General features: G+C 57.6%; 1 protein-coding gene across 1 annotated transcript in view; it reads right to left on the reverse strand.

Moving 5' to 3' along the window:
• Positions 1 to 263: 263 nt before the first annotated feature.
• The window catches only part of NCS1 (neuronal calcium sensor 1), a 51,935-nt gene continuing 25,353 nt past the window's right edge, over positions 264 to 26,845 (reverse strand). Inside the window, exons 3-8 of the mRNA XM_058693813.1 lie at positions 16,311 to 16,449; positions 14,875 to 14,953; positions 13,082 to 13,170; positions 12,715 to 12,792; positions 11,060 to 11,177; positions 264 to 4,639 (exon numbers count right to left, since the gene is read on the reverse strand). Coding sequence (XP_058549796.1) covers positions 11,079 to 11,177; positions 12,715 to 12,792; positions 13,082 to 13,170; positions 14,875 to 14,953; positions 16,311 to 16,449 — 484 coding nt within the window. The 3' untranslated portion in view covers positions 264 to 4,639; positions 11,060 to 11,078. The remainder of the gene's footprint in view (positions 4,640 to 11,059; positions 11,178 to 12,714; positions 12,793 to 13,081; positions 13,171 to 14,874; positions 14,954 to 16,310; positions 16,450 to 26,845) is intronic.

A 26,845-nucleotide genomic window follows, 5' to 3' on the forward strand; every position in this document is an offset into this window, starting at 1 on the left:
ACACGCTGGCCGGGGGTGAGACGTGGGGTCGGGGCCCACCCTGAGGACGCCTGGGCTTCCCACGACACTCCTTGCGATGCGCTGGTTTAACCGTTACGCCCACGCCTCTCACTTGGCACAGTCTTTGTCTTGGGGAACCTGGGCAGACAACCCCCGAAGCGAGAGAAAGGGGGTCACGGGGTGGGGGGGAGGAAGAAGCCTGCGATGAAACGAAAAAAAAAAAAGAACAGAAACAGACAAAGCAACAGGTCCACACAAGGGAGGCAAGGACAAGTCAGGAAGCGTGTTTAATTGGCATGGCACAGAAGACATACATCAGGAGCACGAGAGGAGGCCTGGGCACACTGCGGGGCCCCTGTCCGCCCCGGGGCCTCGCCCCGCCCCCACCGGCACCTCCAGGACAAGGGCCTGCTTCGTCCCCAGAGACAGACACCAGCGGATTCAGACAGGACAGCGGCCCCCAAAAGAGGCCCCGAGGGGGTTGGAAAGGCAAAGAGGCAAACAGAAAGAACACAACCATAGCCAGGAAACGTTGCTTTTGTTTTGTTTTGTTTTGTTTTGTTTTTTGGTAAGAGTTGTCCAAATTCCTTTACAAAGTTGCAGGCCCCGGGTGGGGGGTCGGGGGGGGGGGGTGGGGGGGAATGTGACCACTCAGACTGCCCTGCCCCACTGGCCTTCGAGCTCTGCAAGGTGACCGCGACGCCCACGCCCACGCCCACTCCCCACTTCCCCCTTCGCCCTGTGAGGGACAGACACTTGCTCCCATCTGAGGGACAGAGGAACTGAGCGGGAGCCACTTGCCCCGAGCCTCAGAGAAAGCTGGTCACTGAGTCCAACTGGGAGCAGGTGGCTGTCCCCGGAGCCATGGGCTGGGGCCACCGTCAAGATGCGGGAAAAACAGAACGGCACAGGCTGTGGGGCGAGGCGAGGCAGATTCTGCGTTTGTCCCAGGCCTGGGCAGTAGACAGGAGCCTGAGCCTGGAGGCCAAGACAGAAGATGGGACCAGCTGTTTATTCAACAAAAGCCTTTTTATTCATTCAAAAATCAACCATTGGGTTTATTCCGCAGATATTAAAAAAAGGGGGGGAGGGCAAGGCTTCCCATCACGGCGCCCTTATGCTCATTAACTTGCTAGCCCTGGGGGAGACCTAGAAGAGGGGCACCTCGGACACACACCGCCAGCCACGGGAGGCTGGGGCCCAGGGCACCTCCCGCTGTCCCCCCTCCAAGCTCCGGTTGGGCCTGAGGGGGTCCCCACATGCCTTTGCAGCTCCCGGCCACCAGGGGGCGCGCCCGCGTTCCCTCGGACCCCGGAGGCGCCGCGGGGAACCGGGTGGCTTTTCGCTGGGTCCGCAGAGGGCCTCTCTCCAGGGAGAGGGTGTCTCTCCCGGGGGAGATCTAGGGCACCCCCCCCCCACTTTCCTCCCCTCAGAGAAGAGACGCGTTCCCGAAAGCCCAGGTGTCGTCTGGGAAGTTGGCTGTCAAAGTGAAAAGCATCTCGGGGAAAGGAGGACACACGCGTTTGCCTTGACATTGAACGTTGCCTGGTTAAATATCAGGAAGTCAGTCATTCTGGTCAATGCCATCAACAGAGTGGGGAGCGGACACTGTGGGGGAGAGGCCAGGGCCGCTGCTCCTGGGCCAGGGAGCGAGGAGCGAGGAGCGAGGACCGGCAGAGGGACTGAGAGCCTGGCCTTCGGTGGGTCTGGAATCCCCAGAGAGCAGCATGTGACCCACCTGGGCCTGCGGGGGGGGAGAGGGGTGAATCGGTGCCGGGGACAGAGGCCCACAGCTGCTCAGGTTCCATATCTGGAGGCCTGGTGAGAGGAGGGGACACAACTGTCCCTGCCCGGCCACCTCGGGCACAAATGGCCAGTATCCAGCGCCTTGCCCAACAAGAAGGGCGGCCCTTCCCTGCAGCTCTGGGCCGTCCCCAGGACACGGACCCGAGGTGCGCCTGAGCCACAGGTCCACGGTCCCGCCTGCTAAGGCCAAAAGCCCCACCTGTGGCTCCAAACTAAACGGCCAAAGGGCAAGAAGGGAGAAGGAAGGCCTCGCAGACACCTGCTCCACAGACACCCGGGAATCGATGCCCATGCCGGAGCTGGCGGGATCCGTCACTCCTGACCCTGGGTGGTCCTGGGTTACGAGTCCCTCACCGAGATGGTGCCTCTAGCACTGGGCTGTGCGACTGCTCCTTCCCACTGGGCCAGAGATGCACATCGAGGCTCAGGCAGAAGGCAGGGGAGGAATGCCACGCGGGGAACCACCCCCCCCATGCAACCCCAAGCCACCAAGTTCATCCCGACCTGCAAAGTCGCCTGTGAGAGCTGAAGCGCTCCCCGTGCCTGCGTGATCTGGGGGCTTACAGTGGATGCAGAGCACAGCCCGAGGCTCTGCTGAGCAAGAAAGGAGTCTGGGACGAGCTGAGCGGTCCGGCCAGCGGGAAGGGACACACAAGGCCCGCCCCAGCAGCGCCGCTCTCTGGCGGAGGGTCTGTCGGCTGAGGGTTAATTGGCAGACGCTCTGGCCTCCCGGGAAAGTGCAAAGTGAGAACCAAGGGCAATTCAAAGTGAGAACCGAGGGCCAGCTTTTTCTCTCCCGGGTAAGGGGCAAGCAAGGAAGAGGACAGGCTGCTGAGTTCGCCAAGAAGCAGGAATTCGAGACTCAGGCCTGGCCCTAAATAGTCTGGGAGGCTGCTTCTCAGTCCGGGAGCCTTCCCTGGAAGAGGACTAGTTCTGGGCCAAAAAAAAAAAAAAGACAGCCCGAGAGTCCAGGAGGGACCAGGAAGAGCTGAAGAGAGAACAAGGTAGGTCATCTGATCCCGCACACAACCACCAGTGGCTTCCATGTCCCTGAAGACTTGTGCCAAGAGACAGGAGAGGGCCGCACACCGTGCCCGTGCCTGCTGGGGCCTGGCAAACAGCCGAAGACCGCAGAATCATAAATGCAAGAAACCCAGGCTCACAATGACACGGCGTCGGTGTGGGTACAGGAAACTTCCAGATCGACCAGTCCAAGCCTCCTGGTTCTGCCGCTGGGGTAGCTGGGGCCCAGAGAGGGCAGGGGGCTGCCTGCGATCGCAGAGCAAGGGCCGGCCGCAGGTTCCCGGAGAGGCTCCCTGGCCTCTGACTTCCCTGGTGGCGGTTCCGGGGCCACCCGGGCTCAGTGGCAGGCAGCGTTCCAAGCTTCCTATGAGCACGTATGGGCTGCAGCCCCAAGGGACAGCCACTATCAGACTGGACCGTCTGCGGCCCTTCCCTCCTGCCCTCCCTCCCAGCGTTTAAGCTGAGAGAGGAAAGGGAAGGGGGAGGCCACGTGATCTACGGGACAAGGCAGGCGGGCAGGCAGAAAAGCAAGTGGGAGAGAACTGAAGGACTCTCTTCAAAACCCACCAAGGAGGGAGAAGGAAACTTTCCTCTGCTCACCGGCTTGCCAACAGCGTCCTCCCCCGCCGCCTTTCCTTACGCACCCCATCCCACCTTCCGGGCTCCCCCAGTCCCCAGGCTGCTGCAAGCGCCAAGCAAGAGTGGAGAAGCCAAAGACGTCCCCTGTTTGTCCTCAGAAAAGATGCTCTGGACCCAGAAGAGGAACAGAAGGGAGAGTATGGACAGGAAGCGGAGAAAAGGGGTTCAAGAAGGAGGCATTCGGGCTGGGGGAACAGTGCGTTAGCCATTTAAGAAACCCACCCTTCCCCTCTCCAAACATCAAGCACAGTATCTGAAAAAAAAAAAAAAAAAAAAAAAGAAGAAGAAGAAGAAGAGAAAAAGAAAAAAAAGGTTTTTGGCTTCTTGGCCGCTTCAGGCCACCATTCTCTCCGGCGCAGGTGGGCGGGGGCGTGCGCATATAAACGGTAGGCCCCGCATCCCTGGGAACTTTGGACACACGAGGCAGCAGCAACAGTTAACAACCAATAAATAAAAGGTATCAATTATATATGTATAAAAAAAAAAAAAACACCTCACTTTCCCCACAAAAAGCACAATACTGTTATCACAAAAAAAAAAAAAAATCATCATCATCATCATAATTCATCATCCTTGCCACGCAGGTGGTCTGGCTGCTCGAGGATGGGACGACAAATAACGCGAATCGGGCAGGCCTCCCCCAATGCCCCCGAGCACACCGTGGCCGAGGCCGTGACTCCCCGTGGCCTCTCCGGCTGCCGAAGGACAGCCGAGGCGGGAGGCAGTCTTCTCTGAGGTCCACGGCAGCCTTCTCCCCATCTGTCAGTCTGTATCTTCTAGGACAGAAGGTGGTTGTTTTTTTCTTTTTTTTTTTTTCCCTTTGTCAATGTCTGTTTGAAATTAAAAAAAAAAAAAAAAAAAAGCACACGCACAGGAGAGCAGGAAGGACCCAGAGGCTGCCCGCGAAGCAGCCGAGGCCTTGGTTTTGCAGGGGGCTGTAGCCTTTTCCGTTTCGTGTCGGTTTCTGGACAAGCAGAGGTTGTTGGCGATTGGAGCCAGTGGCTTCAGGCGGCGGTGGGTGCAGGGCAGGGGGGAGGAGAGCCGGGCCCCGCGGCTCCAGGGCCGCCCGGCTGGGTGTAGATGCGGAGAGAGGCTGGGGGAACACAGGAGGGTGGCGTTGGGGGCGGAGGTGGCCTCATGGCACGGGAGGAGGTGAGTGGTTCCCAGGCATCTGGAAGACACAAGGAGGTGAGACAGGTGCGGAGCTGGCTGGCTGCCAGGGACCCACGCCCACGGAGCCGGCAGGGGAGCCAGCTGGAGGGCCGGGGGGCATTCCATCAGAAGTCCTAAAATTCAACGTGCGCGCCCTCGGATCCACCTGTTTGGCGCTTCGCATGTCTCCTTAAGAGGCAAAGGAGGCGTTTCCCACAGTATCATCTGCGACAGCGACATACAAAGGGAGGGAGCGAGCTAGGGAGCCGGTCGGATAAATGAGGGCGCAGCCCTAGGATCAGATAATTTGCAGCCACGAAGGCCGAGGCGCGGCGTGGCTGACAGGCACAGAAGATGTTCAACCGGCTTCGTCACCGGGGACACACAAATAAACCCCACAGTGAGACACCACCCCACACCCGCCGGGATGGCTATCCTCAACACGCGGGGAAGTCACAAGTGTTGGCCAGGGCGTGGAGAAGTTAGGACCCTCACCCTTGCTGGTGGCAGTGCAAAAGATGTCACCCAAAAGGCTCAACACAGTTACCGTGGGACCCAGCAATTTCACTCCCAGGTAAAAAAGGAACGAGGTCCTGATACCCGCTCCGACAAGGAGCCTCGAAGACGTTACGCTAAGTGAAAGGTACCGCACGCCAAAAGCCGCGTATTGCTTTTATGTGAGAGACTGCGTTCCGATGACACGTCCCAAGTAGGCAAATCCATAGAGACAGAAGGCAGGCTGAGGCTGCCTGCCGGGGGCTGGGTTGGAGGCGGGATGGGGCGAAAGTGCTTAATGGATATGAAGGTGGGTTTTTGCTTCCTTTCTTTCTTTTGAGAGAGAGAGAGAGAGCACACAAGCGGGGATGGAACAGAGGGAGGGAGAAAAAGAGGATCCCGAGCAGGCTCCACACTGTCAGCACAGAGCCCGATGCGGGGCTCGAACTCGCGGACTGTGAGATCACGACCCGAGCCGAAGTCGGATGCCTTAACTGACTGAGCCGCCCAGGCGCGCCCAGCGTCTGACTCTCGATCTCAGCTCAGGTCTTGATCTCAGGGTCAAGTCTGAAGCCCCGCGAGGGTATGGAGCCTCCTTTAAATAAATAAAATCAAATGGTTAATTTGGGGGTGCCTGGCTGGCTCAGTCAGTAGAACGTGTGACTCCTGATCTCAGGGTTGTAAGTTCAAGCCCCAGGTTACTTAAAAAAAAAAAAAAAAAAAAATCTTAAAAAACATTTTTTTAATGCAATGGTTAATTTTATGTCATGCGACTTGCGCCTCAGTATGTTTTTCAACGTTTTTTTTTTTTTTTTATTTATTTTTGGGACAGAGAGAGACAGAGCATGAACGGGGGAGGGGCAGAGAGAGAGGGAGACACAGAATCGGAAACAGGCTCCAGGCTCCGAGCCATCAGCCCAGAGCCTGACGCGGGGCTCGAACTCACGGACCGCGAGATCGTGACCTGGCTGAAGTCGGACGCGTAACCGACTGCGCCACCCAGGCGCCCCAACGCCTCAGTATGTTTTTGAAAAAAGCAGCACGGAGGACCGGGCTGCCTGCTACCGTCTGCGCGATCCACAGATCCTTCCCGTAACCCTGCTCCACTTAAATCCCAAGTCCCTGCTGCCCCGAACGCACAGGGTAGGCGTCTGATCCAAAAGGGGTCATTTCCCAGATCTGTGTGACATGACCAGAAAGCATCGGCTGGGCCGGGCTAGTCAGCAGCTACGCGGTGGTGACCCGAAGGAGCAGGCAGGCCCCACGGGAGCAGAGTTGGGGTGGCCGCCGGGGTGCAGGTGAAGGGAAGGGTCCTCCCTGTGCCGACCCCGGGGCGCTTGGCTGAGTTTCCAATCCCGTGCCCCGCCTTCTGTGGCAAATCTGTGAACCCCTGTGATCCCCAGCACTGGACCTGCTGCTTCAAACCGCAAACACGATGGAACCCATCAAATGCGTTTAAATCCATAAATCCGTGATTGGTCCCCTCTGAACGATGTTAGAAACCCACCTCTTTTTGAAAAGCTGGAAGCCAGGAAGAATCGAGTCTCTATCCGGCCTTTCCTTTAGAAATGAGGCTGCAGTAACCACACGGTCGATGAGGGGGAAGCTTCCCAGTAGAGTAAACAACCGAGCTAACCACAAAGAAGGACGCACAGCTCTGGGACACCACCTACTGAATGAATGAATGAATGCATGCATGCATGCGTGAATGAACGAATGAATGAAGGGCTCGTCACCAGTGGCTGCTGACGTCACCAGACCTCACGTGATGCCTGCTGGACACACAAAGCCCCCCTCGGGACGTGCTCTCGTCAGAAGTGGGTCAAAGCGAGTGCCGGGCAAGCCTGCCCATCTAAGTGCCCATTTCCAGGAAGAACAGGAAACTGAAGAACGTGTTAAAACGACCCACGGGGGCACAATCAGCAAACCGCGAGGTAGGAGACTCCACGGAATGTATTTCTCGACAAATAGCAAAGCAAAAGAAAGGGGAGGGGGAGACATTAAAATGAACGTGAGAGACCTATCAGCCAATTACAATAGGTGGAATTCATTCTGATTCTGTTTCCAAAAAACAAAACATTGCGAGGCCACAGGAAATGGGAAGACTAGCTTAGCTGCAGACTGGGGGGTATCAGGGAATTAGTTCTGGGGTTTTTTTTTTTCGCTATTATGGACTCTCTATAAAGAAATGTTATCTTGGGGCGCCTGGGGGGCTCAGTCGATTGAGCATCCGGCTTCGGCTCAGGTCATGATCTCGCGGTTCGTGGGTTCGAGCCCCGCGTCGGGCTCTGTGCTGATGGCTCGGAGCCCGGAGCCTGCTTCGGATTCTGTGTCTCCCTCTCTCTCTGTCCCTTCCCTGCTTGCACTCTGTCTCTCTCACTCTCATAAATAAAAAAAAAAACAACAACAGAAGTTTTTAAAAAATCCACCTCATGGGGCACCTGGGTGGCTCAGTCAGTTAAATGTCTGACTCTTGATTTCAGCTCTACTCATGATCTCATAGGTTCACGGGTTCGAGTCCCGCACTGGGATCTGTGCTGACAACGCGGAGCCTGCTTGGGATTCTCTCTCTCTGCCCCTCCCCTGCTCACAAGCGCGCGCTCTCTCTCTCTCAAAATAAATAAATAAACAACAACAACAACAACAACAAAATCCACCTTGAGATTTCCAACAACCTACGTGTCCCAAGCACAGGCCTAGGTCAAGTATGGCCCAGCCACACAACAGAATACTACGCAGCTATTAGAAATGATGGCCTCGAACATTTTTACCGATGCAGGAAATATACAGGATCTCAGTTCCTCAGTGGTTCAGTGAATTATGTAACAGGAGCTTATCTAACAATTATGATACATCAGGAATCTGTGAATAAATATGAAACGATGGAACACAAGTTGGATATAATTACCATCCAGTAGGTTTGAGGACAAGCCTAAGAAAAGGAGGAAGGCAATTTTCAGGGCGAGCTTATAGGAAGGTTGTGTGAAAAGTTTGTCATGAAAATAAAGGAGCATGTTTTCGGCCGCCATGTTGCCGGTGAGGGTAAGATGGGTGTCTCCATAAATGGTGTGAAGGAAAGCCAGTGTAGACACAGCATGAAGTGGACTTTGTGCCAAGTTGGGTAAAATATGTTAAAAATCTCTTTTCTTTGGAGGCGCCTGGGTGGCTCAGTCGGCTGAGCGTCTGACTTTGGCTCAGGTCATGATCTTGCGGTTCATGACTTCAAGCCTCACGTCGGGCTCTGTGCTGACCGCTCAGAGCCTGGAGCCTGCTTCATATTCTGGGTCTCCCTCTCTCCCTCTCTCTCTGCCCCTCCCCTAGTCATGCTCTGTTTCTCTCTCTCTCTCTCTCTCTCTGACTCTCAAGAATAAATAAACATTAAAAAAAATTATTTTTTTAATTTCTTTTCTTGGGGCACCTGGGTGGCTCAGTCGGTTAAGCGTCTGACTTCGGGCTCAGGTCGTGATCTCATGAGTTCGCGTCCCGTGTCGGGCTCTCTGCTGTTAGCACAGAACCCACTTCAGGTCCCCTCTCCCTGTCTCTCTGCCCCTCCCTTGCTCTCTCGCTCTCTCTCTCTCTCTCTCTCTCTCTCAAAAATAAACATAAAAAAAAACTATTAAGAAAATCTCTTTTCCTACTGTTAAGTTGCCAAAAGAAAACAGAAACATTCCCTATAAGTTGTTCATTAAAAACAAAAAACAAAAAAAACAACCGCCAACATATGGTTACGAGCTCATTGCTGCTGGGGAAATACAGACCCATATGTGTTCACAGAAAACCGTGAGACGGAAACAATTAGGGTGATTCCAAAATAATCACCTGCTGTAAAGAGACTAATGACGCCATGTGACTTTTTCTGGGGGACAGAAACATCAAGAACCTCTGTGCATACGGCTTCTTCCACGGCCTGCAGGAGACCAAGCAACACTGTCACGTGACAGCTGCCACGGAGGCCACTGGTGACAGATACCACACAAAAGGAGCCTCTGGGAGGGGCACCTGGGTGGCTCAGTCGGTTAAGCGGCCGACTTCGGCTCAGGTCACGATCTCGCGGTCCGTGAGTTCGAGCCCCGCGTCGGGCTCTGTGCGGACCGCTCGGAGCCCGGAGCCTGTTTCAGATTCTGTGTCTCCCTCTCTCTCTGACCCTCCCCCATTCACGTTGTCTCTCCCTGTCTCAAAAATAAATAAACGTTAAAAAAAATTTAAAAAAGAAAAAAAAAGGAGCCTCTGGGAGATGTGACAGAGGATCATACGCACCGTGGGATCCAGAGGCACACACTGGGCTCTTCTGAGATTAGAGAAGGGACTGTGATGATTCCTTTAGAAACCGGTTTGATTACCTATCCCCATGCTGACCCAGTTACCGAGGATTCAGTTTTTGTGAGCGTTCAATTCTTTTTGAATCACCCCGGACACAAAAACGCGCCCAGCGGTTCTATCTGGGGAATACATGAAGGCTTGTAAAAATAAACTTTTTGTAGGCAGGCGTTCTTCTTCAACATTTTTTTTTTTTTTTTAAGATCTTATTTTTAGGTATACCCAGCGCGAGGCTCAGACTCACGACCCTGAGATCAAGAGTCACGTGTTCCACCGGACTGAGCCAGCCAGGAGCCCCTCAACCTGTTCTGTGACGTCTCTTCAGTGGAAAAGGATTTCTGGTGTAAAACAGTCACCACCCTCATCATCAGAAAAGCTTCGGAATGGCACAAGCCTCCGGAAGAAAGCATCAGCAAACCAAATCTGACAATACATCAAAAGGATTAGCACACCTCCGGAAGTGGAGTTTCATTCTGAGAATGCAAGGGTGACCTGGCATTCAAAAACCACGGGGCGCCTGGGTGGCTCAGTCGGTTGAGCGGCCGACTTCGGCTCAGGTCATGGTCTCGAGGTCCGTGAGTTTGAGCCCTGCTTCGGGCTCTGTGCTGACCGCTCAGACAGAGCCCGGAGCCTGCTTTGGATTCTGTCTCATGGACCCCTCCCCTGCTCACGCTCTGTTCTCTCTGTCTCTTAGAAATGAATAAACGTTTAGGGGCGCCTGGGTGGCTCAGTCGGTTAAACGCCGACTTCAGCTCAGGTCACAATCTCGCGGTCTGTGAGTTCGAGCCCCGCGTCGGGCTCTGGGCTGATGGCTCAGAGCCTGGAGCCTGCTTCCGGTTCTGTGTCTCCCTCTCTCTCTGCCCCTCCCCCGTTCATGCTCTGTCTCTCTCTGTCTCAAAAATAAATAAACGTTAAAAAAAAAAAAATTAAAAAAAAAAAAGAAAAAGAAATGAATAAACGTTTAAAAAAAAGTAAAAAATAATAAAATAAAATAAAAAATAACTCCTGGCGAGCTAGAAAGGGAAACTTTCTAAATCTGATAAAACCTTCCAGCAGAAGACCTATACCAGACATCCTAATAATAATTACCGGATTAATTCTAAATTAACTAATCTAATAGTCAATTCTTGAAACTTTTCCCCCAAGACCAAGAGTGAGACAGGAATGCTCATCTTGTCTACTCCTAGGGGGCACTGTGCTGCAGGCCCAGCCAGTGCAAGGAAGCAGGGCAAAGAAACAGATGACGGAAAGAAAGCAGGGAAAGAAAGAAAGCATAGAAAAATCCCAAAGAATCAAAGGCAGACTCTTAGATTTGATAAATGACATTAGCAGGATCATAGATATATGGTTAATCTACAAAACCCCTGTGAATTTCAGGGCGCCTGGGTGGCTCAGTTGGTTGAGCGTTTGACTCTTGATTTTGGCTCAGGTCATGGGATCGAGCCCGGCGTCGGGCTCTGCACTCAGCACGGAGCCTGCCTGGGATTCTCTCTACGACGCATAACAGAGGAGAGGCAGAGAGAAGAGGAAGGAGAGAATGAGGAAGAAAAAGGGAGACAGTTCTCTTCCAGAACGGAGGTATCCTGCCCCACCCCCCACCCTAGACCCCAGGTGCCCCTCCACTCACCCCGGCTCTGGGCCGTGGACTATACCAGCCCGTCATAGAGGGACAGCGCCTGCACAATGGAGGGGTCTGCCTTGGATCCCTCCTGGAACTCCTGTAGGGTCAGCTTCCCGTCGGCGTTCTGCAAGCAGAGAGAGAAAGACAGACAGCTAAAGGTGGAGGGACGACCAGCCTCTTAGGAGAGGGGCCTCTGGGCCGGACCCCGAACATCCCCTCCCCAAGCCCGGCCCGGGACTGGCCGAGAGACAGCTTTGAAACAAAGTCAGGTCAGGAGGGAGGCGGTGTCTGTCGCTCACTAGGTAAGAGGGCTCGGGCATCAGACAGACCTGGGCGCTTGCCGGCAGGGTGACCTTGGGCACGTGTTCCACCTCCCCGGGCCCCGGTTTCCTCACCTGGGCACGAGAGATAACTACTACGTGGCTTCCTCAGGGCACCGGGGTGACGGCTCTGGGAGCCTAAGATGTGCAAAGTGCTCAGCAGCCTGCGAGCGCCCCTAACTCCATACCTGCTATCACGGCCATTAAATCCCATAAATGGCAGTTAATTCCAAAGGGCTGAGAGCCGAATGCATTTCTCTGGAGTCACTCTAGGAAGGGCATTTAAACGACTCCCAGAGGGGCGCCTGTCAGTTGAGCATCTGAACTCAGCTCAGGTCACGGTCTCGGAGATCTGTGAGTCTGAGACCCACACGGGGGTCTGTGTTGACAATGCAGAGCCCGCTTTGGATCCTCTGTCTCCCTCTCTCTCTGCCCCTCCCCCCGCTCAGCGCTCGCTCCCTCTCTCTCTCTCTCTCTCTCTCTCTCTCCCTTTCGCTCTCTAAAATAAACATTAAAAAAATAAAGGGGCACCTGAGTGGCTCAGTCAGTTGAGCGACCGACTTCGGCTCAGGTCATGATCTCACAGCCCATGAGTTCAAGCCCCGCGTCGGGCTCTGTGCTGACAGCTCGGAGCCTGGAGCTGCTTTGGATTCTGGGTCTCCCTCTCTCTATGCCCCTCCCCCACTCACACTCTCTCTCTGTCTCCAAGGTAAATAAAAAAAATAATAAATAAGTAAAATAAAATAAAATAATATTTTGATGGCTATATTCCCAAATCATTCCCTTCCTTTTCAACCCCATGGATTTGATTGGATACACTGAAAAACATTATTCTCAGACGCCCACAGACATCTCCAATATGTCAGAGGGGCCCATGGCAAGAAGTAAAAAAGGTTAAGAATCTTAGTTGAGGCTGGGGCGCCTGGGCGACACAAGTCCGTTAAGCGCCCGACTTTGGCTCAGGCCACGATCGCACAGTCTGTGAGTTCAAGCCCCGAATTGGGCTCTCCGCACTCAGAGCAGAGCCCATTTCGGATCCTGTGTCTCCCTTTCTCTTTGCCCCTCTCCTGTCTGTGCTCTCTCTCTTTCTTTCTCTGCCAAAAATAAATAAACTTAAAAAACAAAACAAAAAAAAAGCTGCCCCTCTCTTAATTGAGAGAGGAAAAAGTGTCAGGCAAACTTATTTAACACTCTGGGCATTTGATGGGGACAGCAGGCGACCAGTGGATATCTCGGCAGGCCAAGCCACTCTCCTGAACATCCGTGCATTTATAAGGGTCTCTACTGCCGGCCCACGCCTTACTTGGCCGAGGACCGGTCTCCCCCCCGCCCCGGGCTCACCTTGTCCATCATGGCGAAGATCCGGTCCACCCTCTTCTCGGGGGTGTTCTCCTCCTCGGGGAGTTCCACGGTGTTCCCCTGCCAGGGAGAGACAAGGTGGGCGGTGGGTTCCCGGCCAGAAATCTGCCTCCCAGATCTGGGCTGCTTCTGGACGCCGACTGCTCCCCCTCCCCACACCTCCACCCTCTCTGCAGTCTGGCTCTAGAACACTCGCCCCCCTCCGGCCCCACCGCGGCGGTGGCCCCTGCCCGCCGCCCCTCCCCCGGCCAACTCTCACCCCGGGCAGGAGCGCAGCTGTGCGGCCAGGCCCTGTCCCTACATGCGACGCCCCTCCTGCCGCTCCCACCCCGTCGGGCCCAGGCCTCACCACCATCTGGTAAATGGCGTCCACAATGTCTAGCATCTCGTTCCTGGTGATGTAGCCGTCGTTATCCAGATCATAGAGCTTGAAGGCCCCTGGGAGCAAGCGGCCGGGGCGGGGTCACCCGGGAGCAGGGCAGGCTGGGCCACGCCCCTTCCTCCCGCCCCTCAGCCCACAGGGGAGACCGAGGGCCCCGACACTCATCGGCCACGAGGATTCACATCAGCCCAAACGGATGGACAGACAGGCACACGCGCATTGACATACACACCATTTCGACTAGGGTTTAAAACCAAAAAAGAAACCAGGGGCGCCTGGGTGGCTCAGCCGGTCGAGCGTCTGACTTCCGCTCAGGCCGCAATCAAATGGTTCCGTGGGTAAGTTCGAGCCCCACATCAGGCTCTCTGCTGTCAGCGCTGAGCCCTCTTTGGATCCTCTGTCTCCCGTTCTCTGCCCCTCCCCTGCTTGTTCTCTATCTTTCTCTCTCAAATAAATAAATAAACTAAAAAAAAAGAAAAAAGAAAAAAGAAGGAAAGAAAGAAACCAAAAGTAGAAAGGAAGGGGGCTCTGGGTCTGCTAGAGTGGAGGCTGAGGCCGGGGCTGAGTGGGGTAGGGACCAGGAGGACCCCCTAATGACGCGCCCTCCTCTCCACCCACGGCCCATCCACAATCATGCTGCTTCCTGCTATGGTTGACTCAGAAAATCAAAGAATACCCCCAGGATGGGGGCGGGGTGTAGCTTTTACATGAATAAAATCCTCCTTTATTCCTAAAAAAAAAAAAAAAAAAAAAGAGAGAGAGAGAGAGAAAGAAACTGCAGGCATTTCTTGTTACCAACGCAACGCAGTGTCAAGGTCCAGGAGAGCAGGGAGTTCTGGCTCAGCTGTTCCCATCCTCTGTCCAGACTCCCTTTTGCACCCCGTGTTCCAGCTTGGAACTCTCTCCCCCCTGGGGCCTCGGACATGCTCTTCCCCTGCCTGCAACCCTCTCCCTTCCTCCCACCCCAGCCAGCTCTCCCCTGGCCCCAGCTCAGCCCCTGATCTTTTAAAAAAAAAAAAATTTAATGTTTATTTATTTTTGAGAGAGAGAGACAGAGCATGAGCGGGGGGGGGGGGGGGCGCAGAGAGAGAGGGAGACACAGAATCCCAAGCGGCCTCCAGGCTCCGAGCTGTCAGCACAGAGCCCAGGTGGGGCTCGAACTCACAGACCACGAGATTGTGACCCGAGCCGAAGTCGGATGCTTAACCGACTGAGCCACCCAGGCGTCCCTCAGCCCCTGACTCTTAACAGTTCCTCTCCTGTCGGCTCACCTACTCCTTCCTGCCTCAGCTGCAGTTTTATGGGATTTTTAAAAATAAAGTCCCCATGCCAGACTGACACTGGTGAGAGCAGGTGCCTGCCTATCAGATTCCCCTGTGGAGTCCCCGCCTCCTGGCCAGCACACGTTGCTGTGTATCTCTTGGGTGAATGAATGAATGAAGTGAATGAGTGAGACCAGTCGTCAAAACAGTGAAGTCCCAAGTGGTGCGGCCAGCGCTGGAATCGGGCCTTTTAACTCGACGCTAAGCTGCCCGTGGCCCGTGTCTGCACCTGTTGCCTGCCCCGTCTGTCCACCGCGCCTCGCTAAGCCAACGTTCCTCCTACACGGCCACCTCCAGGAAAGTTCCTTTGACCTGGAAAGGCAGGACATCTGTGCCGCTCCCTCAGCCCTGGACAAATGGCCTGGCCCGCTTCTTTGGCTTCCCTCCAGCCTGGGACCAGCCAGTGTGCGCCTGACGGAACCCGGGGACAGGACTTACACCGCAGCTTCTCGTCCAGGGTGCCCCTCGAGGTCACCGACAGTGCCTGGATGAACTCGGAGAATTCAATCCGCCCGTCCTGACAGGAGAGAGGGGTGGGGCGGCCGCAGTCAGCACCGGGTCACCCGTCAGGCTTGACCTCGGGCGCCTGATGGGCAGTGGCAGGTACCAAATACCCCACGACTAAGGGACACCCAAACGGGGAGGGTGGAGGAGAAGGGACAAGCGATGCGGGGAGGGGGGGATGATTACAGATGGGTCAGGTCAGGTAGGAAGGACAGAAGAAGGACTGAGGCTCAAGGCAGAGCCCAACTCCACATGTGATGGGAGAAAAAGCCAGAAGTCATCACTAACACACACACACACACACACCCTCTCTGGGCAAGAGTCTGGAAACCCCTTCTCCTCGCTTCAAACTACAGGCTCAGAGGCTTCTGAGGAGCGCAGGGGCCCTCAACTGTTTAATCCTGTTTGTTTTGCCAATAGGGAAACTGAGGCCCGGAGAGGGCAGAGCTCTTCCCAGGGCCAAGCAGTGTGACTGTCCACCTGAGGGCACCTGGAGGAGAAAGCCAGGGCACGACAGAACGGAAACCATCCGAGGGCCCGAAGTCCAGAGTGTGAAATCGAGCTCCGGTAAGTGCCCCGTGAACAGGAGGGAGCCTGGAAAAATGCAGGCGTGGGCCAGGGTGCTGAGGACGGCGGGCGCCCCACAGCGGATACGCCACAGGTCAGCACGGCCATCGCCGGGAGGGGACACACGCTCCCGACACAGAGAAGCCTTGAAAACATGACGCTCCGCGAAAGGAGCCAGGCACAAAAGATCCCACGCTGTATGATGCCTCAGAGCCTCAGTTTCCCCATCTGCAAAACGGGGTGGTATTCAAAGGACGTAGCCCCAGAGGTGCTTGGTTGTAAAACCTCACTCAAAACGATCCACGGGAAAAGCTGAGCCCGTGGTAAATATTCAGTAAGTGTCAGTTACGGCTCTAAATCCTGCTACGGTCCCTGTAGGGATCTGCATTTTGTGCTCGCAGTGAGCAAGGGCAAGGCGTGCGTGCGTGTGCAGTGTGCGTCTGTGTGTACGTGCGCGCGCGTGCGCGGTACGGGCGTGCGTACCCGTCTCCCGCGCGGCGCAGGTGGAAGTGCGTGCACCCGGGACACGCGCGCGCATTGGTGTGCATGTGCGTGCGTCAGTGCGTTTGTGTGTGTGTGCGCGCGCAGTGTGCACACGTATGTGTGTTCCTCCTCCAGAAGGGAACATCGGCAGCCGGAGTGTGGGTGTGGAGACGCTGCGGATGCCTGCGGGGAGCCGAGCGGGGGGGGAGGGGGGGGGGGGGGGGGGGAGAGGGAGGGGAAGGGGGAAGAGGGGGAGGGGAAGCTGAGCCCCCCCCCCCCCCCCCCCCCCCAGCGCAGGCCCCCGTCAATCCCTGGCTCACCTTGTTTTCGTCAAAGACGTTGAAAACAAACGTAGCAAACTTGGTGGGATCTCCGAATGGGAAGAATTGCTTGTAGATTTTCTGGAAGCCTGCGGCATCCAGCTGCCCGCTGGGGCAGTCCTTGATGAAGCCTTTGTACCTGGAGGCGGCAGACCGGGCAAGAGAGGGTCAAAGAGGCGCCACCATCACCCACCCACCTGCCAGCGTCCACGGAAGGCTGTGAATCCTGTTCAGGAAGACAGTGCCACGTGGGGGGGGGGGGGCACAGGCCTGGACACTGTGCAGCACGGGCTCATCCCCCCTCTGCCTCTGGCTAGCTATGTGACCTGGGACGGGTGACGGCACCTCTCTGAGCCTCGTCCGTACCAGGGGGATAAGGGTCGCCGTGAGAATTAACCTGCACACCGTGCACAGAGCACCTGCCACCCCCCCTACCCCCGCAGCCCTGCACTCCACACAACGGGGCTGAAACAAAACTCACCCGAACAAGCTCCCCTAAAGTCACGCTCTTACACCGGGGCACCCCCTGCCTCCCCCACCGTCTCCGCTGAGCCCCTGCTGGCACCACAGAGCGGGGGCAGGCTGGCGGTGCCGGGTGGTGGGCAGAGCCACCATATGGGGCCAGCAGCCGGCTCCTCCCACATGCTTGCACCCCGCCCCCCACTACGCACACCCCCTCTCCCCCACGTCTGTTCGCGGGGGATCGGTGCTAAGAGACACAGGAGCGGGGCAGCAAGCTCAGAGGGCACCCCTGGTTTGTCCCCCCCCCCCCCCCCCCGCCCGCCCCCCACGTATTCCCAGCGCCCCCGCCCAGGATTCTGCAGCTAAGCAGCCAGCTGACCGCCGCACGGCTCTGGAGCCCAAACCCCGGCTTTGCCATTTGCTGGCTGTGCAACCTTGGCCAAGTGTCTTTACCCCCCCTGACCCCTGTCTCCCTCGTCCCTAAAAAGGGACGGCTGCCACGTCTGTCTTGTTGGCCTCAGATGAGAGGATGATGTGGCATCCTTAACATAGGGCTGGGCACAAAAAAAAGCCATCAGTAGCATGATCTTTTGCATTATGAACTCAGACGGGCTGTCGTAAACCAGTTGGCGAGTCGGCGCCTGGGCGTAGCTTAGCAACCCAGCTGGAGGAGGATTCCTTGGAGGAGGAAGATTCCTAGCAGGAAGGGAAGCCAGCAGGGCATCAGCTATTCTCTGTTCCCAGCCCTTACCTCGCTGGGCCACTCTCTGCAAACCCACTCTCCCGGAACGCCCACGATGGCCAGCGAGCAAGGGCTGCGAGGAAGCCCATTTGGGGGATGAGGAAGCTGAGGCCCGGGGAGGGGCCGACTTGCACGTCCTCGCAACCCAGACCGGGGCTGAGGCCAGTTGCTCCGAGCCACGGGGTCGCCGAGACTACCACCTGCCCCACTGCTCTGTCCTGAGACCTTGTGAAGGCGCCCTTCTCCCCTCATGTCTAGGGAGAGGACTCCGGGCACCCTGTGCCCGGCCCTGGGAAGTGGCACCGTGGCGGGGGCCCCATTCATAGAGGTCGCACGTGGAGAGGCCGCTGCCCTCCCACCCACAGGGCACAATCTGAGGGGCCTGGGTGGGTGCTGCACATACAAGGACCTAAAGGGACCCACAGGACACTCGGGAATCGTCAGCCTGCACGACGGACGCCAGATGTTAACAGGATGGGGGTTGCTGGGTGAGGGGGGAGGGCGGGAAGATGGAACAGGGGAGGGGGGTCGGGCCGGGGTGGACGCCCACAGCCAGCAGGAGGCCGTGAAGGAGGCCAGGCCTCCGCACCCCTCCCCATCTCCCACCGGACACCTGCAGGGAGCAGAGGCCCAGGGAGGCCAGGTCCCTGCTCAGGAACGGGACGGCTGCCCCATCTCGCCCTCTGCCCCATGCTGGGCGCTGAGCTCAGAGATGCGGGGTTCACAGATGAAGGCGCGGAGGCAAGAGGTCAGGTGCCCCTCCCACCGCAGGTACCAGGAAGGGACCCGGCCTCCCGCAGGACCCTCCCCTAAAGCCTCCTTCCCAGCTGGGTGCTCTGGGCCCCAACTTCATACCCGGGCAGGACGCACGGCCAGGGAGAAGGGGCGTTTTAGGGACAAGACTTGATCCGTGACTCCAGGCCTCCTGGCCAAGACAGGTCCCTGGGCAGGAGGAGGGGGACGGGCCTGGTGCCCATGTGGGGGCCTTGCGGGGGCACGCTCCAGCCACCAGATCACTCGGGGGCGGGATGGGGGGCCCCCGCAGGCTTCTCACTGCCCCACGATGGATGTGTGGTATTTAAGTGATCCTGAAAGCCTGTTAAAAACAATGGAGAGAAGACAAAAGCCGCTTCTAGAGGGGTCCCTGCGAGTGGCTCCTGAGTGGGGGGGGGCGGTTTGCTTGGCTGCAGGAACCCCCAGCGCTGAGAGCAGCTGCAGAGAGCCAGCAGTGGGGGGCCTGCAGTGATAGCTGGGGGTAGGCGGGGGACGCGGGGAGGCCAGGCTCCATGGGGAGCCTTTCTGGGGTAGGGGGACCGTCCAGGTACCCCTGCAGAGGGCCCCAGGAAGCCCATCCCCAGGAAGCAACCCCGGGCCCAGCCTCCTCTTGCCAACCACCTCCATATTCCACACCAGCCACACTTTCTAGAACGTGCCATACTATCTCCGGCCTCCAGGCCTTGGTACCCGTAGGCCCCTCTGGCCGCAAAAACACATCTTTTTTCTCTTCACTGGGCTCAGCCACTCGCCTACCTCGTCCCAGTTTTGACGTCGCTTCCCGGAAATGCTGCCCAGGCTCCCCCGCCGACCCGCCCCAGAGCCTGACAGGTTCCTCTGCTCCCTCACCCCTTGGAGATCCCCAGCACGCTATATCCCGTTTGCTTCCAGGTCGTATCCCTGGAGGGACATCCCACTGTAACCTCTCTGGCACTGCAGAGCCCCTTGCGGGGGGTGGGCCCTGGTGTATGATGGGGGGCTCAGTAAATGTTTGTCCGAGGAGATGGATGGATGGACGGATGGACGGATGGACGGACAGACAGACGAATGCATGAACACACAAACTGCCAGACAAGGACGGAGTGAGACCCAGGTATCCAGTGCCTTCTTCCTAAGCCCCGAGGACCCTGGCCAGCACTTGAGAGCTTCCTGCAGGTGGCAAGAGAACCACTGATGGACTCCCAGCCCTCGGTGGATTGGCAGGGGGCCCTGAGAGGGAGACAGACCGGCTCAGGGTCACACAGCAGCAGGATCAGAGCTCCGGCCAGGCAGAAACCGCCCCGTGCAAACGCGTGCTGGAGCCCTGCTTCCCCAAACGCTGCGCAGCGCCGTTCATCGTGGGAAGGTTGGGGGCACCCTGCCTCGCCAGAGCAGAGATGGGGGGATCTGCTGTCCCAGACACCCCGGTCACCCCACCCTGTGAGCCGTCACGGCTCCAAGGTCACTGAGAGACATGACTCCAGCCCCCACCCAGGGCCCCCGGCCTCAGGTTCCGACAGGCCCGGGCCCCCCACCCCCCCGCCTCCCCTTGAGACATGCTGCCGCCAGAAAACCCGTTCCAGGAGGCCAGGGCCTTGTATGCCAGTCCCGTGTACCCCTCCCCTGCAGTGCCCCTCAGGTCCCCTGCTGGTGTAAGTGGCTTAGACCAGCTCAGGGTTTCTCCACCCCAGCACCACCGACATTTGGGGTTGGGTGATTCTTGCGGGGGGTTGGGTGATTCTGCGCACCGTACGACGTAGGCCTCCGTCTGCTAGGTGTCCGTAGCACCTGCTCCCAAGTGAGGACGACCAAAAGTGTCCCCAGACAAGGCCACGTATCCCCCCCGGGAGCAGAACCACTCCAGCGGAGAAATACCGAACTAGATGGCCTGTGGGAAGCCCATGAACTTGAGGGGGTCTACACAAGCGTCTGCCCTTCCGGTGTCTGTGATTCTGCAAAACAACTACCACTGGGGACCTACTGAGAGCCAGGCATACGGCTATGCGCTTTCCAGGCACAATTTCACGCAATGGTCCCACTGAGCCAGGAGGCAAGGACTATTATGCCCACTTTACGGGTGGGGAAATGGAGGCTGGGGAAGGTTCCCTCTGGCCCAGGCACAGGGCCTTCACTCAGGACACTTTCTGCTCGGCCCACTCTTCCCCTCCCTCCCCTGCTGACTCCCACTTACCCTTTCATTGTTGGTTTCGGTGTGTGCCTTAGAGAAGCCCTCTCTGGCCACCGCGGACGGAGCCATACTCCCAGCCCCCTGCCCCTGGCCCGGGCCTCGGTGGCGCCTCGTACAGCTGTGCCTGGTGACTGGCTCGTGTAACCCGTGTGGCGGTTACCCGGGCATCGAGACAGGGACCACGTCTCCTCACCCGGCCCTGAGTCTGCGGGGCCCAGCCCCGTGCCTGGCACACAGTAGGTGCTCAGTAAATGCTGCACGGAGTCGCACAGCCAGCAAATGAGGCAGCCGGCGCTAGAGCCCTCTGCCACACGTCTGGGCTTGCGTCGGATGGGGGGGAGGGGGCCGGGATGGGGCATCCTGCCCTTCGAGGCCCGCCGCGCTCAGTCGGCCTGCTTTCCTTGGTGCCTTCTGTTTGCTTCCAGGCCCAGGGTGGAAGCCACAGCGGTCCCGGCGTTGCCGCCGGCACACGTCAGACACAAAACCTGTGCTGCTGTCAGTTACCTCCACCAACCGGCAACTGGGGGCGCCCAGCCCAGGCTGGACCTCAGGGCAGGATCTTGGGGCCCAGCCCCAGAATCCCCAGGCACCACCGAGGACGGACGGCCCTGGGGGCCTACCGCGCAAAAACCCACTGTGACGGGCCACCCGCCTCAGACAAGGGCCCCACGCGTGGGGCAGAAAGGAGTTGGGGACACATCTTTGGCTTGTACTTATCATGACTAAGCTCTGTGCTTATGGTTCCCTTTGGTCGCATGGAGCACGCAGGGATTCTGTAATGTAAAGAAGTTAAATTTTTGTGTTGGAGTGTAAACACAACACAAGGAAGGGCTCAGGCTTCCCCACCGGGCCTGGCTGGATCCCACCACCATCCCTGCCCCGGCTGCCCGGAGCGGCCAGCCGTCCCAAGGGGGAGTTTCCAGCAGACCAAAGACCCCTGATGCACCTGCCGCATCCAGCCACTTAGCCCGGGGCACATACAGGGAGGCCCTTAACGGTTAGGCCAGTAAATTTCACATTGTGTGTATCTCACCGCGTGAAAAAAATGTAATTAAAAGCATTACAGAATGTTCTAGATCAGGCATAAAAATATCAGACACAGGGTACGGTCGGCTGAAACACATGTGCTGTAGCAACATGTGTCGGCTGTAACACGACAAATCGGAGATACTAAGAGTTGTTTATATCCAGATACATCAGTGAAGCATGAAATCGATCGGCCGTTATCCACCAAAAAATGAGCGACTTTTTACAAGCTATTGCGGGAGGGGGCGCCTGGGTGGCTCTGACGGTTAAGCATCTGACTTCGGCTCAGGTCACGATCTCACAGTTCGTGGGTTCGAGCCCCAGTTCGGGCTCCACGCTGACAGTGTGGAGCCTGCTTGGGATTCTCTGTCTCCCTCTCGCCCTGCCCCTCCCTCTCTCTCTCTCTCTCTCAAAAGGAAATAAACGTTAAACAAATAATAAAAAAAATAAAAACCGAACCAAACTACCATCCCATCTCCACCTAGGTTTGCCTTTGTCTTTTAAAAACCATCGTTAGTTACCAGGACCTGGTGGATGCTATTTTGTTTCTTTTTACCAACGTACAAAGAAGACATTTCATTAAATCAATTCTCTCTGTACCTGTCACTAGTCTTGAAATCGTGTTCGAGAACAGGGCTCTTAACTCTCTGGGGGCCAGGGACCCCTCTGGGAATCAGACGGAGAGCTACGGGACTGAGCCTGGGAGACAGGCACCGTCCCCGAACGCCATGCGGGCAGCTTCGGCCACACGGGTGTCTGACAGGGTTGGCTGTGTTTGGGACACAGGGCGGGGACGAAAAGAGAGAGTCGCAGATGTGACAACTGCATTCTTACGCTTCTTTGAAAGGGAAAGGGAAAAAAAGAAACGTGTCATTCCATAGAGCGAGGGAGGCTGCGTGTCACTTAACAAAAACACTTCCCCAGCGCCACCAGCCTGGGCCAACGCCTGTGTCCCCTTGGGGACTCTCCTTCAGTCCCAGCTGCCTTCAGCCCCCCCAGCACTGGCCTGGCACCTAGTAGGTGCTAAACAAACGACTGAGTGAGTGAGTGAGTGAAGGAATGAATGAATGAATGACTGCTCGCCCTGACACGGGGATCCCTTTCCCATTCAGCTTCTTGTTCTCTGAGACCCCCGAGTGAGACCCGAAGGCCCCAGGCTGCTGGGACTTTCCGAACTCACTGCTCTCAGTTGCCATGAACTTGGCCCTGTGGGAGGCTGGCCGCAACTCCCTGCATGCCCGTCCCTCCCTGTCCAGGGTACAGCGCTGCCTGCTGTCGTGGAAAGGCAGGGAACAGGTGGGTTAACGACGAAGCGTCACCCCCAGCGGCAATCAGCCCCGAGCCCCAGCTGTCTCCGCGGCGCCCGTGATCTTTGCAAACAACCCCTCCCATTGGCACCCCCGTCCCAGCGCCCCCTGAGGATGACGTCTCTCCTCCTTGCTCTCCTCCCCCACCAGCCCCCGCTGTCTTCGGCTTTGGGGGGGCTGCCCAGGCAAGAGCCGGCAGGATTGAGCCCCCACGGCCTGAGCCACGGAGGTGGAAAGGGCTGGACCCAGACTCCACATACATACACCCAGCCCTGGGCCACCTGGGCCCAGCGTCTCTGCCCTTTGGAGCTTTAGTTTCTTGGGGAAATTTGGAAAATAGAAAATGCGAGAGAAAAAGCTACCGCAACCCACGATGCTGGCACCCAAGGTACCCACGCACCTACCGCCAGCTTCCAGCCGGCTTCCCTCCCGTCTTGTGCTGTCGGTCAGGGCCTGGGGCCGGGCTGGGGGGGGGGGGGGGAGGGGGTGATGTGTGCCCTGCTGCCTCTCTGCTCTCCGAGGGGGCTGCAATTTCACAATCATCTGGAAGGGCCTGGGACCCGCTGCGGTTTCTTAGCCCCCAGTGCGGTTCCTGATCGTCCACGGGGACAAATCATGCTCAGCATGGGAACGGAGACAGTCAAGAGCAAGGGGCAGGGACCCAGGCTGGCCGTGGACCCTGACGCTGGCCTCACCGCTCAGCCTCCAACCCCCTCCCTCCAGGTACAGATCGCGGCACAGCAGCGCAGGGCTGTGCAGAGTTGACCCCCGAGGGCAGCGGGAGCCTGGTGCCGGCTGAGAGCCCAGAGGACGCTAGTCCGGGCACCCATTGCTGTGGCCTGGCCTGCGCTCCTGACAACCTGGGCCCGACCGGCGCCGAGGTCGAGTGCTACTCTCGGCTCTGTTTCCTCTCCTTGGCCGGCCCAGGGCCCATCACACAATCACTTTCGAGCCCTGGGCCTTGGGGCACCCGGCTGGCTCCGCGGGTGAAGCGTGCGATTCTAGACCTCGGGGTTGTGGTTCAAGTCCCATACTGGGCGTAGAGATTACTTAAAAAATAAAATCTTGGGGCACCTGGGTGGCTCGGTCGGTTAAGCCTCTGATTCTTGGTTTCGGCTCAGGTCGTGATCTCACAGTTGTGAGATCGAGCCTTACATCAGGCTCTGTGCTGGGCAGAGCCTCTCTGCCCTTCCCCTACTCATGTTCTCTTTCTCTCTCTGAAAATGAAGAAATAAACTCAAAAAAAAAAGCCTGGCCCTGGGTTCTCTCGCTGCCTAGCGGCTGCTGAAAGTCAACACAAAACAAGGTGATCCTGTACAATGCTGGAGAAACAGGGACTCGGTGGTCAGTGCGGGCCTCTCCGAAGAGACGTCAAGATCTGGGGGCAGAGGGAACAGCAAGGACGGCGGCTCTGAGGTAGGAATGAGTTTGGTGTGGCTGACGGACAGCAAGTGCAGGAAGTGCCTGGTGAAGCCGGGGGAGAAGGTGGGGTGAGAGACCCTGGGGAGCCCCAAGGGCCAGGGAAGGGGCTGGGGCTTTATTTCGAGGGCGGTGGGAGGCCCTAAGGGGCTTTAAGTGAGAGGGTGGGGTGTAGAGAGACAGACAGACAGATGGAGGAAGCCGGAGCCGCTGTCCTGGCTGGATCCGTGCAGGCACTTTGCAGGTGGGACAGGAAGTGTCTGCGGTGGCCCTGCGGGTCTCTGCATGCCCCTCTCCCTGCTTCCCCACCCCCACCCAGACGGTCCAGCCCTAAACTGTTTGCTGCCGCTGGTGGACTAGGCCTGGGAACCCCCTGTTTTCCCAGGGAGGGCAGGGCATCGGCACATTCCCCAGATGTTGGGGGCCCTGAGAGCTGTTTGGAATAGGAAGGTGCTGGCTGGGGGCTTGGTGACAAAGGTCCTCTGAAGATGGGCCGGGGCGCTTGGGATCCTACCTGTTTCCTGAGCAAAAGACAGAGGGAACAGTGGGTCACCCACGGCCCCAGCGAACCAGTGACGTTCAGGGCAATCGAGGGATAATAACATGCGTTCGTTTTGTGTGCCCGCAACAAGGACACTGATGGCCCTGGGCACTGCAGGAGACGACCCAGAGTGCCGGGATCTGTGATCCATTACCAATGTCTGCTGTGGGCACGGGTGGAGAGAGTGGTGGCAGGAGTGTCCCTGTTTAACCCTCCCTGGTCTAGCTTCGCCCCAAGGGATAGAGCCATTCTAGAACACAACAGTGGGGTGGGTAGTGGGCTGGCCCAGGAGGGCCAGAGAAAGGCACCGATTCACCTACCTCCTAACCTCGAAGGCGCCACCAAAATGAACTGAAGGACATGTGTTTGAGGCCCACAGAACTTTCCGACAAAGCAAGATCCATTCTGGTCTTTGTAAGCTCTTTAGAGAGAACCCCCTTCTCACAAGGACTGGGTGTCACCAGGCCTCAGGCCCCAGTTCTGTCACGGGAGTCCCAAGAACTGCTCTCCACGGGCCAGCCTCCAGGGCTCTCTGTGCTTCCTCAAACACACGGAGCCTAAGCCCCCTGAGCCTCTGTGCTTGCTAAGCCCTGTGCCTGGAACTCTCTCCCGTAGCCGAGCCCTTGTGCAGGGGGCAGCTGACACACCAGCTTGGCGAGTGAGCGAAAGTCATTCCGTCTGCCTGGGCCTCAGTTTCCCCGTCTTCATAACGAGCAGGGGGCCTTGAGTCTCCGGATTGCTCTGTGGGTTATACTTGGTGACGACGTCAGCATTATCACCAACACCGCTAACGGAGAGGAGGTTACGAGGCTCTGTTCCGGACGTCTCACGTGAATCAGATCACCTCCTCTCTGCGGTATTCCTATAAAGCGTGACTATCATTACCCTCATTTTCCAGGCGGGGAAACTGAGGCACCGAGAAGCCCAGGAAGTTGTTCAAGGTTGCTCAAACAGAATGCGGGGCACGGGCGCTCAAGCCCAGCGCCCTGGTTCTGGAGCCCACCTGGCCCTGCATTCCCGGGGGGCTCAGGGCCTTGTCTAGGAAATGCCACGATGGCACACTCCTCTGGGTGACGGTGAGGAGGAAAATGAGGCCGCGTCTGAGAGCTTGCAGGGCACACAGTGGCGCCAGGGGACAGACCCCACCCTCCTCCCTGCCCGGCCCTTCTCTGCACCTCTGTTTCGTTTCCTCAGCTGCCATAAAGACAATAAACCGTGTCGGCCCCCAGGGCAGCTCCCAGGGGTCAAGAGCCATGTATGGGAAGCACATGGGGTGTGCTTCTTGGGGCCTGAGCACCCACTATGGCCAGGCTCTGGGGACACAGGCGTGAAGAGGGCAGGGCCAGCCTTCAGGGCCAGGAAAAGAGGCAGTGACTGCTGCCTGCTGTGTCCCCGGCTGTGGTGGGGGCCCCGAAGCTAACCGGAGGGCCCAGGGGTTTCAGGGAGGAAGCCTTGAGGGTGGGGAGATAGGAGCCAAGCAAAGAGGGGGAGGGGTGTCCCCAACAGGGGGGACAGTCCGAGCAAAGGTCAGGAAGCCCCAGAGGGCGAGGTGGGTTCGGGAACAGACAGCAATTCAGGCAGGCCAGAGGGCGAAAGGAGTTTGCAGTGAGACTGGAGGGGTCAACAGGGCCAGCCCAAACCAGTTCTCATACCCACATAGCCATGCCGGAGGCATGGACTTCACCTGAGCTCCAGGGAGGGTTTAGGCAAAAGCCCCTCTGGCTGCCAGGTGGGAAGGAGGGAGATTATGTACAGATGGGGGACCCCAGAAGGCTTCCTGGAGGAGGTGACTTAGGTGAGCTTTGGGAGAAGAGAGCTCAGAGAGCCCAGGAAGGAAGGCCAGAAGGGCGGGGAGTTCTAGAAGGGAGATAGGGGTAGACAAAGGCCCAGGAAGGAAGGGCAGGCGAGTTCTGGAAGGGAAAGCCTTGGAGATAAAGACCGAGAAGTAGGATCCTTTCTGGAACGCTCACCTGGGGAAGCAGGAAAGTGAAAATGAGGTCGGAGGCAGATCGGATCCACGCATTGGTCCTCGGATGTGGGGGGGGGGGGGGGAGGGAGGTGGCGGCGGCTGTTCCCCCCACATCCGCTCCCCCTGTG

This window comes from Neofelis nebulosa, chromosome 12 (assembly GCF_028018385.1).
Source record: "Neofelis nebulosa isolate mNeoNeb1 chromosome 12, mNeoNeb1.pri, whole genome shotgun sequence".
Taxonomy (NCBI): Eukaryota; Metazoa; Chordata; class Mammalia; order Carnivora; family Felidae; genus Neofelis; species Neofelis nebulosa.